Raw genomic sequence first — 12,656 nt, 5'->3', positions numbered from 1 at the left:
TGTGTCTGATTCCTCTATGTACTTTGGTGTCAGTTATGTCTTGGGATTATAGAAAATCTAGAGATTTTCTGAAAGTAGGCAGAGGGACTTCTGCAGAATGCCTTACAGGCCCTGAATGTACCTCGTCCATCTCCTGCTTGCTCTTCTAAGGCAAAGGGTAGAGGAGCTTCCAAAATGGTTCCCTAGGCTGACCGTGTGCAAGTCACAGATGTATTCTGGAGACATGTAGAGAAGTTTGGAATTATAGATGGAAGAGAAGTTCCATGGAAAAAGTTATGGGAGCATGAGTGTGCCTTGTTCCTAGATTCTACTATGCAAGTATCTTTATGCTTGAGAAAATAAAACACAGCATTTGTAGATAGGTACTTTTGGAAGTGTTTCTTCTGTCTGAGCCACGTATTCTGAAGCACCAATTTTCTGAAGCACCAATTTTCAGTTACAAGGTCATTTTCTGGCTTCTGGCCTATCCAGCCTCCTCCCTAGGGACCTCCTAGCCCTTCCAGGTTACAAAGAAACAGAGGCCATGTTAGGGCCACCCAGCCTCCAAGGCCGAGCAGAGTGCACCTGCTTATGGATCTCAAGACTTGTAATTGCTGTTTTTAAATACTTAATTATTTTCCATTTACTTCTGAATGTTATTTGAAAAGTGAGGCTGCTTATTTTACTATCTTAAAAGATCTGTATTTTCCCTTCTCCCATGTTAGAAATCTATAACATTAGGAAATATTTTTACATTAGCAGAGATTAAATTCTGATGGCTTTATATTTATGTCTCAAAACAAGCAAGACACTGTTAGAAAAACATAACTGCAGTAGAACTTAAAATATATTTATATATAATAATAATAATAATCTCTATCAGTACCTGTATCTATTTCCTAATTTACTTTCTGGGGTTTCATCAATGCGTCTTAAATGTTTATATGGTATACCTCTATAAACCATGTAAAAGAATTTTTCTTAAGGTAATTAAATGAGTTGGGTTATATTAAAGTGTCTCTATACTATATTTACTATAACTGCATAGAAAACAAAATTGCTATTAACATTTCATTGAGATGAACTGTGGCCAAATTTATCTTAACTGTCTGATATTATTTTGTCATTATTTTTATAAGTTAGAATTCTCTGGGTTTCTATTACTGAGTCAACTGGAGTTTTACTCATTTTTACCTAGAAGGACAAAGACTCACAGTTGAGAGACTGGGTTTTGATTTGGTTGCTGCTATCCAATGGCAGAATGCCTTGGGATATCCACTTACAGTAGTGAATATAAGTAGTGCTATCATATTTACTATATTTAAACACTCATAGTTGGCAGGAATGTGCTAAAGTCTGAATATAACATGGTAAATTATGTCAGTGTCCCTGCCCAAGGCAACTGCAACTGAAAGGACATTCTCAGAAGATGAGGGAGGAGACAGAAAGTCATTTGGAGCTAAGCGTTTCTTGGCTGCTGACACCCAGAAAGAGCTTTAGGATGTTGCCTATGTTTTCTAAAGAGCAGCTGGCAGTTTTCATCTTGTATATGAACCTTCCGTATGAGATTTTTATTACAATTTTGTGCTTATTATTATATCTCTTTTTAGTTTTCCTCACAGGAGAAAAGGCCAATTCAGTATTAAAACGCTATCCAAGAGCTAATACGCTTCTTGAAGAAATCAGACAGGGCAATATTGAACGTGAATGCAAAGAAGAAGTGTGCACATTCGAAGAAGCCAGAGAAGCTTTTGAAAACAATGAAAAAACTGTGAGTATACTGGTAGTTTAAAAAATTCTCACACATCTGCCTACCTTTTTTCTTGTATATTTGAAATCTGCATCCCCAAAGTGTGTGCATTGCTGTCAGTTAAAAGTTACTTTTGTGAAGAATTCTGAAAGCAGCATCTAACTAGTATCTCTGCATGGGAGAGCTGGTTCACTCTTTGAGGGCTGATATGTCTTTGAGAGCCGTGTTTCCGTAGATTCTGCTGAGCCAAGATTTACCACCTTGCAAGGAGAAACATTTAGTTCACATGAGGCTGTGATGTGGAAAGTGAGTAGTGTCCTGACTTTACAATGGCCAGTCGGAGAAGAAGAGCGAAGGAGGCTAATGGAAATGGGCAATGTTCTTACACGTTTTATTTCTTCCATAAAAGAACAAACACATCTAGTCCTACCTCCCTACTCCATGCAGTTACTCCTCTTTACCTCTGTCCTCTAGGTTACAGCAAAAGAGCAGAGATGGGAAAACATAAAGCAGGCATTTAAATTCCATAAATTTGCCCCATACTTGGAAATTGCATCCAGAAGTATCCATTGTATAAAGATCCAGTCCTATGCACCATGAAATAACACGAGATTCTAAGCAAATGATGTCCAATGTATGCTTCAGACGACCCTTCAAGAGCAACAGATGCAGAAGAGTTCTAAAGGAAGGGGTTTTGGTCTTTTATTAGGTACAGAATACAGCATGGGTAACACAAAGGAGCTGAAGGGAAGACGCTCAAAGAAACATGATTGCTACATTCCGGTGTGCACAACAAAAGCGAAATCAGTTTATAAATTGATAAGCTGTGTGCTTACTCAGCTCTGCAGATTCATGGGGAGTTATTGTTGTGTGTATTGTAAGTTAGGGGTCTGATTTTTCCACACGACTATCCAGTTGTCCAAACATCATTTAATAGAAAACCTCTCTTCCCCCTAGTGATTTTAGTTATCTTTCATTAGGTGTCTGAATTCTCTATGTGCTTTGCCTGTTTCTGGACATTCTAGTTTAATGAACTGGGCCATGTTTCTGCTGAAATGCTAGAACTACACTGTTTTAATTATAGTGGATATTTAGTAGTTTTACTGTAAATTATAATGACTTCTCTCAGATACGATCTTTCTTCAGTGGCTTGTGAGCTATTTTTGCATATAAATTTTAGTATTAACTCATGTAGCTCCAAAAATAATAATTTTGGGGTACATTTGTTGGGAATTTTTTTTCAGTTTGTAGCCTTTCCTAAAAAAACCTACTCTTCCCAAATAGCCTTTCTGGTCTCAGTATGTAGTGACTTTGTCCGTCCGTCTGGTTGCTGACCTCTAAACCTAACTGCCACTCGTGATTCTTGCCTCTTTTTTATATCCCACATCCCACCTGCAAGGAGTTGGTTCTATGAAGTCTCATTTCAGCCTTTTTTGTTATTACTACTTTACATCTAAGTCATCCCTATCCTCTCATCCATATTTCTTGGTTTCTCTTCCCATCACTCATTCTCAGAGCATGTGAGAGTATAAAATTTCCATAACTATATTCTCAGATATAATGACACTATAAAATCTCTTCACATCCAGGTGTAGTAACGCACACTTGTCATTCCAGCACTCTGGAGAGCTGAGGCAGGAGGAGCGTGTGTTTGACCCCAGCCTAGGGACCTTAGTGATTAAGTGAGACATTGTCTCAAAAGGAAAAAAAAATAAAATGGTCTGAGAATGTAGCTCAGTATGACGGCCCTGGATTTAATTCCTAGTACCACAAAACAAAAGAAAAAGAAAAAACACAGGAAACATCTCTTCTAAACAACACTTTCCTTCTTCAGCAAAAGCCAAAATGCTCAGAAGTACCTACAAGAAAACATGCAATCATCTCCACCCCATATTTCCACTTCTCTACAGTTGTTTTCTTCTTCTTCTTTTATTATTATTTTTTTTTGAGGTAGGATCTCATTATATAGTTCAGACTGGCCTTGGACTCATTCTCTAGTCCAGGCTAGCCTGCAACTTGTTGCCTTCACCATCCTCCTGCCTCGCTCAGCCTCCTGAGAGCTGAGATTGTAGGCATGCACCACCATGCCCGGATGCAGTTATATCTTTCCCACATCTCCTATGACATTCAATCCCTTATCGCTTTTCAGGAGCTTTCTCGTGCCTCCTCGCACACGTACAGCAGCACATGCCCTGCCTTGATGGCTTCCGTACTTCCTCTTTCCTCTTCGCGATGAAAATGTCTGAGCTCGCTGATAACTCCCAGTTCTTTGTTCTAGTCCACTTTCTCAGTGAGGAAGTATCCTGTCTGAAATTGCCAACTTGAGTCCTTTCCATGAATTATTTTTCTTCCCAGCACTTATCACCATTTGACATCCATTTGTTGTATTTGTTAATTGCTGTCTGCCCAGGACTGTTAGCTCTATTGCAGCAGCATTTTTGTCTCTTTGTTTATAGTTATGGTCCCTAGCAATGCTGGCACGTAATAGGGGCTACATAAATATTTGATGAAGGAGTGAACTAATGGGTTGGCATATAGCAAAATACATTTAATGCATAGGAAGAGTGATTTAAAACTTACTCACAAGTTGGCTGATAGATATGGACTTGAAAATGGATTTTATTATGTCAGTGTTATATTTGTTACTTTCTTTAAAAGTTTGTCATCCAACTTTGCTTATGCCATTAAAACTGAACCATTTACACTAAGGTGTGTTTGACAGCTTTTGATCTAAATGTAATAAAATTGGCACTCTGATCCTTGCTTTAGAATAAGTATTTCAAATTAATGTTCATTACATGCCAAGAAGGATCTAGCATTGAGCAACACAGTTTCATCGAAATCTCGGCAGTGAAGAAAATGTTTGAGATTTGAATTTTACTTTTTACTCTTAGACTTACTAAATTTTTTGTTTACTAAGTTTTATCATTCAGAACAGGTTTACTCTCACATATTTTCTTCATTTTAAAATGTGGCCTATGGAAATTTAGAAGCCTGTTCTCAGGAGAATATTTATATGTAATGCTTTAGCTAATTTGGAATACAAATATAATGATACAATAGGAAAAATGTGTTTCTCTGCTTAATATTCTTCATTTTAACCTGGGGCAGACTTATTCAGGTGTTATCTGAGGAATACTTGCTATATAATAGACACAGGACATAATGTATAAGACACTTCTCCCCATGTGGCATTTATGATCTGATAGAAACAGCTGACAGACACACAAAGGCCCATATTAGCATTTTGTACATTTTAAATATAAATTATTTATTTATCACTTACACCTCACTAAATCTGTAGGAGACAAAAGTGGTTCTCTGAATACCATGCCCGAATCCTCTTCTTTTCAGAATTAGATTGACATGGTTTGGTGTATCACCTCTGCCACCTGCTGACTGCTTTGCTTTGTAACACACATTTCACCTTCTTTTTTTTTTTTTTTATTTTAAAGATAAAAGGAGGGAAACATTAACAGACATACAACATTTTACAACATATCACAAGCACAATACATACAATACAGAGTTATAAACAAAGTGGTAGGGAATTAACAATGGTGGTTGTATTACATATTGATATCTTCAAAGTGGCTTCTCATGAAAACAGATATAGACATGCAATACTGGTCAACCAAAGACTCATTGACAGTTTCTTTCAGCACAGAAATAGAAGACAGAAGAACAACCATGTTATCTATCCTGTATATACATGCATACAAAATTTCTCCTTCTTTCCCTTCTCTTTTCCCACATTTCACCTTCATAGGCCTCAACTTTTGATCTTTTATTATGCAGCATTATTTTAAGGCTATGCTTTTAACATAGTGCCTAGCAGAGAGAAAGCCTTCAATAAATATATTTTATTGTAGTCTTTAGGTTCTGTGTTATAGTCACTTTATTAGAAATTATTATTTAATCACTCTCACATTTTTTTTTCTTTTCTCTGTGGGACCATGAAGGCTCTCTGAATTTTGGAGCTTTTAATACTGAGCTACCATGAAGAAAGTAGTAGATCTTTAAAATCACTATTTCAGAAACTTCAGAAATAATTTTGGGGTTATTTTGCTTGAGTCCCAAAATTGTTGTCTTTAAATTTCAGAGTGCATAGTAATAGTGTAGGTGTTTTTCAAGCCGGCATAGTCCCACCTGGCACCCAGACCTAGTTTTTTTTTTTTGTACTGCTCTACAATAAAAGAAACCAGAGTTTTTTGGGGGGTAATGGCTGATTGTGGGGTGGGGGCGTACTGTGTTACCAGCAAGTAAGGAAGTTGTAAAACAATAGCAAGGAATATAAGCATGTCGAAGGGGCTCAGGCACCAGCCTGAAGGAGCTGTTCATGGCCAAATCTGAACAACTGAAGTGAAAAGGTAAATAATGGATTAGAATCTAAAGTATGAACACACACAAGTGCATAGTAATACAAAAAATTGAAAAAATGAGTACATAAGTGAATAGAGACGATTCAGTAGTAGAAAAAACTCAAATTATGTATATAAATAGTCTCTCCTCCAGGAAGTAGAACTTAATTCTCTGCCTTCTTTGAATGTAGCTTTCAATTTAAAGGTCTGCTTACAAAGAACAGAGTAGGGAAAGGGAGAAGCCTGACAGACACTACCTTGATTGGGTGATCAAGTTTAGCATTATAAATGATGAATCATCTACACGATATGCTTAGAAGGCGATTGAGTTCTGTGGTATTGTTCCCCTAAACCCATAACCCCAGTTATAGTCATGAGAAAGTTACAGAGAAATGGAAATTAAAAGGCATTCTACAAAATGGATAACTTTGTTAATCAGTATCCCACGTTTGTGCCAAAATGCCCAAGAAAATCAATTTAAAAGGGGAAAAATTATTTTGGCTCACTGTTTAACACAGGTATTTTAGTCTGTGTTTACTTGCCCCTGTTACTTTGGGCTTATGGCAAAGCAGAGCCTCATGGCAAAGGACCTGTGAGACAGAAGGCCCGGTCATTTCGTGGTGGCTGGGAAGCACAGAAAACAGGAAAAGGCCCGGGTCCTGATATATCCTTCAAGGACGTGCCTCTAACGACATAATTGTTTCCATGAGACACCCCCTCGCAACAGTGTGATGGGCTGGGGACTAACACCTTAACAAACACGAGTCTTTGGAAGGCATCCCAGATGCAAACCAAGCTGGTGTGATGGCACATGTCTGTAATCTCAGCTACTCCAGAGACTGAGGCAAGAGGGTCACAAGTTCAAGGCCAGCCTGGGCAACTTAGTGAGACAGTGTCTCAAAACAAAAATAAAATAGGCTAAAGGTATAGCTCAGTGGGCGAGGACTAGACTAGCATGTGGGAGGCCCTGGGTTCACTCTCCAGTACTACAAAATAAAATAAATTCCAATCATGACAATGACTAACTAAAAACTCTAAAACTATACTTTCAAGGTTATGAAAAATAAAAGACATGACTGGGAAACTGTTACAGGCCAGAGGAGACAAAGAAACCTGATGATTAATTGAAATGTAGGTTACATTTTCTAACAAAAAGGATATCAGTTGGAACACCAGTGAAATCCAAGTTTAGAAGTGGCTCGTTAATTCTAATCCATTATTAGTTATTACCCACCATGATAATAATGTGTATGCTAGCCCTAGGGTAAATGGTCAGGAGTATAGGAGGATGTTCTGTATTATCTCTGCAACTTTTCTGTAAATCTAAAATTATTCCAAAATAAGAAAGTTCATTTAAAAAATGCACAATCCAGAGTTCACAGGGCTTGATGGGACCAGAGAAAATGCTTTAATATACCCTAAAGCAAATTGTTTAGCTAAAATCAGGCAGTTACGATACTCAGCAAGCTCGCATGGGTGTAATTTTGGGGCGTGAATGACTGTCTTGTTTGGATGTATCATCCTAAATCTTTATCCCATTCCCCGCACACTCTGTAGTTCAGTCCACCCCCAAGGTTTTCTGTATTTTAGAAACTGAGTTATAAATATTCAAGGACTTGAGATCTAAGCTCAGTAGTCTGCTTTTATGATATACTTTTCGTTCAAAAATGTTCCAACTTAAGTTTTTGTGTGGAAATTTTTGAAGGGAAGAGAGATAGGCAGTGCTGCTTCAAAATAGGATATGTTACAAAAGCTACAGGAGAAATCTTTGAATTGAGTCCATGGCAGGAGGTACGATGTAAGCACTTGTGGGTGGGGATAGCATTTATAAGAACATTCACTGTCTGAGGTATTTAAGAATTGGTCATTAGGTTCCTGGAGACTATTCATTTCATTTGCAGAAACTCAAATTCTTTGACATTGTTCAGGAAACTCCTCTTTCACTCAGCCTCTCATCCTCTGCTGATGGCACTTGAGCTAAACTTAGAACTTCGGCCCCACCCTTGATGACTAAAAGCCAATGCAGAATGAGGGAATTCAGGAAGGAAAGTGGAAGTCAAATGTGGATACAAACAGGGGGCACACTTGAGGGATCATGGGGCCCTGTTCCAACCATGCCCTAGGCCTTTCCGTAGCATCCCTAGACCCGTTCCACGCACACCTGGCTGAGCCAAATATAACATTTCTCTCCAGACACGGGAAGATGGTTTCCTAGGGCTCCCAAAGTCTTCCTCACTACATCTACTGGGCCCTCTTAAAATAAATAGATCTTAAATATATTAATGTGTCAATTGGCATTTCAGCTATTACAGAGATAAAGAAGGCCTGATATCTGCAGGCAGACATCACGTTGTCCCTTCTATGGTCATGCATAGTTTTTATTGATAATATACTTGGTGCTATTTTCATCACTTGTTACTCTTAGTACATGTTTGGGATACATAATGGTCACATTCCCTGTGGGGAGTTGGGATCCATGTGCACAGCACATCTCAATTATTTTTTCACCCTCTCCCCCTCCTCTCCTTCTTCCTTTCCTCCATCTCTTGGTGCCTTTCCCAAAAGGTCTTTCTCCCTATTTCCTATTGTCTGTCTTTTATTTTGCTCTTTATTTATATTTTTGGACCTCTCTTGTAAGAGAAATAATGTGCTATTTAAGCTTCTGTGTCTGATTTATTTCACTTAACATTATGGTCTCAAGGTGCATCCATTTTCCTACAAACGACTCAAGGTTACCCTCCTTAGTGGCAGAGTAGCGCTCCATAGTATATAAGAACCACATTTTCCGCATCATTCATCTGTTGCTAGACATATAGGCCACTTCCAAAATTTAGCTAGTACGGATTGTGCTGCTGTAAACATGGCTATGCATGTATCACTGCAATGAGATGTATTTAATCTTTCAGGAAGATACCTATAAGGTTAATATCTGAGTAAAATGGAATTTCTAGTTTTAGTTTTTTGAGAAATGCGCATACTGATTTCCATAGTGGTTGTACTAGTTTAAATTCCCACCAACACTATGGATGGGTTTCTTTGTCCCCTTAGCCTCATCAGTATATGTTAATATTTGATTTCTTGATGATAGTCATTCTTTCTGACATCAGATAACTTTTCTCAGACCTTTCTTTAGAGACTGGGTACTGGTGGGATGAGACAAGTACATTTGTTTTCAATTGTGGAATTAGCTACAATATGGACTTAATATAATTCTATATATCATAAGCGGTGGTGTGTAGATAATGATGTCCCAGTTAACCTCACATATGCTGTTGTTTACCCCTGCCTAACCCACAGGCACTTCGAGAATTCCAGACCCCATCAGTGCATCTTGTTACGATTATTTTGTCAGAAGGAATTATTCTCATTGATCTGGTAGAAGCCTGGGGTTCTCATGGCAACGTTGTCCCTTACACCATAGTGTAAGGTTAGATCAATGATGAATCAGGTGTCAAAGAAGACCCTGCCTTGTGTAGCCACTTCAGTTAAGAGTCTAAACTCTGGGGCTGGGGATTTAGCTCAGCGGCAAAAGCGCCTGCCTGGCAAGCGCAAGGTCGTGAGTTCAGTTCCCGATACCGGAGAAAAACCAAAAAAAAAAAAAAAAAAAAAGGAGTCTAAACTCCTTCTGATTAGAAACAAGCAGATGACATACTTTTCTAGGCCTTTTCAGGTATAGAGTGCCTATCCAATTCCATTCATTTTTCTGCACATGAAAAAGCATCATATTTTTATGGCTGGATAATACTTGATTGTATGTATGTTACACATTATGGACTCATTCATTCATAGGTATCTAGTTGGAGTTCATATCTTTGTTCTTATTAGTAGTGCAGCAGTAAACATTGGCACGCAAGTGTCTTTTGTTGTGCTAAGATCATTTCTTCAAATATATGCCCAGAGATGGGGAAGCTGGAGCATTACTTATATTAAGTGAAATGAGTTGTACACAAAAGGACAACTACCGCATGTTCTCTCTCATATGTGTGTGTTTTTAAAAGATGATCAGAATGTGTAATAGTGATTACTGTAAGCTGGGAAGGGTGAGGTTAGGGAATTAGAGGGAGGTTGGATATTTACCAGAACACACCTAGATAGAAATACGAAGTTCTAATGTTTTACAGAACAATGGAGCTGTTGCAGTTAAAAATACCTTATTATCTGTTTAATAATAACTACAAGAGAGGAACTGAAGCCTCCAAACAAAGTAATGATAAGGAGATGGGAATGTTAATTACCCTGATTTGATCAGTACATATTATGTACATAGATGCATTAAAATATCACACTATCCCTAATAAATATGTACAACTATTACCTGTTAATCAAATGTGTTTTAAATGTTTATGGGGATCAAAATGCTAACTATCTTGATTTGATTGTTACACTCTGGCACCTATATCAAATTACCACAGTGCACAACTTAAATTTTTACAATTAAAATACTAATAAAAATTTTAAAAACTGCTCTTCTCCATTTAAAACTTCAATTTTCAGTGTGCTTTATTATCACCTCCTCATCCTCCACTCCTTCATCGGCTGCTAGACTTTGACCTTAAGCTCTGGAGGTGAAGACGGGACACCATCTGTTTTCTCATTTCTTATGTCCCCCCCTTCTCTCCCCTGTAATATTTTGAGGACTGGGACAGAGGACAGGAGAGATGGTAGAGATTTCTTTCACTTCACTGGTATTGCTATAGCCTTTCCTTTTCTATCATTCTTTGGTAGGCCTGGTTGTGTGTTGGGTAGGAGGTGCATAGTGCTCTTGAGAAGAGACCCACGCATAACACAGCTCCCAGGAAGAGCAGTTATGGCTCCATGTTGGCTTCTCAACTTCCTCAAATGGCTCCCGCCCTGCCATACCTCACTTCCTTGTGGTTGTGGGTTCTTTGCCTGGCAAGCAGACTTCTGGGGCAGAGTAACACCAACATGGCTCAAGCTTTCCACAATACCCATGTAACCTATAGAAAATCCCTACACCTTCTTTTCATTGAATGTAAAGTTCTGCTCCATTGCTAAACCTTTTCTCTAGTTTGTTTTATTCCTCAAATCCATTCCAGCCCTCATACAGGCATGTAGGACAGGAGTAGGGCAGATCAGCCAGGCCATGGCTTGAGGAGACATCCATGTAGGAAATGAGATATCAGTATTCTTTCAGGTAACAGCAACTGGCTTGCTTAGAACTCCCTTTAGTAATCAATCTTGGTCCAGACAGTACCTTTGAATCTATTGAAGTGTGGCAGCCTACCTAGTCTGTGTAGTAGTGACTCTAGTGACACTTTCATCTACTGTCCTGCTTCTTCGGGATGATTGGCTACTTGATAGATAGTATTGTCACAATTAGGAAATGGCTCATGTATCCAGTAATGAGCTGTAACTGGTCAGTGGAATTGATGAAAATAAAACTCAGCGGTATGCCTAAGGCAGCAACTTTGTTTGGTAAATGTTTCAGAGATCTATTTCATCTGAAAGATGATGTTACATGCCTTTTGTAGCAATGCTAGGTGGAGGTTAGGTAGGAATTCCAAGAACATGGTGGTACCCATTATCTAAAAATCATATTCTTGGGCCAAATATACTAAATCTGTTCCTCCAACAAAGGAAAAGGAAGAGTAAATGTGGCTAAAATGGAAAATCACATTATAACAGGCAGAAAGTGCCAATTTTGGGGCCATTTCTGTCTTTATAGGTTGTAATGTAGACTATCAGCTGGGGCTACACATAAATTCCCCAAAACTATATTCTGGTCAGTGGATGAAAAAAATCCAATAAATATAATAATATTTCATTGATTTCCAAACATTTATTCATATTTTAACTTCTCTAAAATTGATGTGCAGTTTACAAACAATGACATATCGTGGTTTAATTTAAAGCAGCTTTTGGGGGCTGGGGATTTAGCTCAGCGGCAAAGCGCCTGCCTGGCAAGTGCAAGGTCGTGAGTTCGGTTCCCGGTGCCGGAGAAAAACCAAAAAAAAAAAAAAAAAAAACCAAAAAAATGAAACTAAAAAAAAAAAAAAAAAAGCAGCTTTTGTTCCCTTTTTTAATATGTAAAATGGTGTAGTTTTCAATTCATGCTATGTTTGAGAAAGTACCACAACTACATATCACCCTGCCTGTTCCTTCGAGATCCTCATCTAGATGAATTCCACTACTGTAACTCAATTTCAGTTTCAATGAGTGTCTGCTGGTTTCTTTAATACATGAAGTTGTCAGTGATTCTTCTCGGTGTTAGGCCACAGTCCCCCTAGGTACGGGCATCTGATCATGGCTCTCGTGTTTGGAATTTCAGTAACAGTAGAAATAAGGTTTAGTCTAGCCATTACAATAAAACCAATTACAATAAAACCAGTTGCAAGGAATTTGGAAAATTTGTTAGCTGTCAAGACGAAATCACAAATCTCTCCCTTATTTCAACAAACAGAAACTAGTTGGTTTAAATTTTCTTGAATTTTGCTTTAGAAGGTTCCACTAGTGCCCTAATTTATAATGTTATCATTACTTCAATGTTAAGGTAGTATCCAATTGCTGAAGCTGGTATTTGACACCAATCACTATCATGAATAAGC

The 12,656-nt window shown here is 38.1% G+C and overlaps 1 protein-coding gene across 2 annotated transcripts in view; it reads left to right on the top strand.

Annotated features, from left to right (window-relative positions):
• Window positions 1-12,656, top strand: part of Prrg1 (proline rich Gla (G-carboxyglutamic acid) 1) — a 98,629-nt gene that overhangs the window by 70,205 nt on the left and 15,768 nt on the right. For both annotated transcript variants that reach the window (XM_005414447.2, XM_013509903.1), the window contains exon 3: window positions 1,590-1,750. In XM_005414447.2, the coding sequence (XP_005414504.1) occupies window positions 1,590-1,750 (161 nt within the window). The remainder of the gene's footprint in view (window positions 1-1,589; window positions 1,751-12,656) is intronic.

The sequence above is a fragment of the Chinchilla lanigera genome, unplaced genomic scaffold (assembly GCF_000276665.1).
Source record: "Chinchilla lanigera isolate Chin_1 unplaced genomic scaffold, ChiLan1.0 scaffold00186, whole genome shotgun sequence".
In the NCBI taxonomy this organism is placed as follows: domain Eukaryota; kingdom Metazoa; phylum Chordata; class Mammalia; order Rodentia; family Chinchillidae; genus Chinchilla; species Chinchilla lanigera.
Note: the sequence above shows the minus strand (reverse complement) of the source record. Positions and strands in the feature narration are given on the sequence as shown.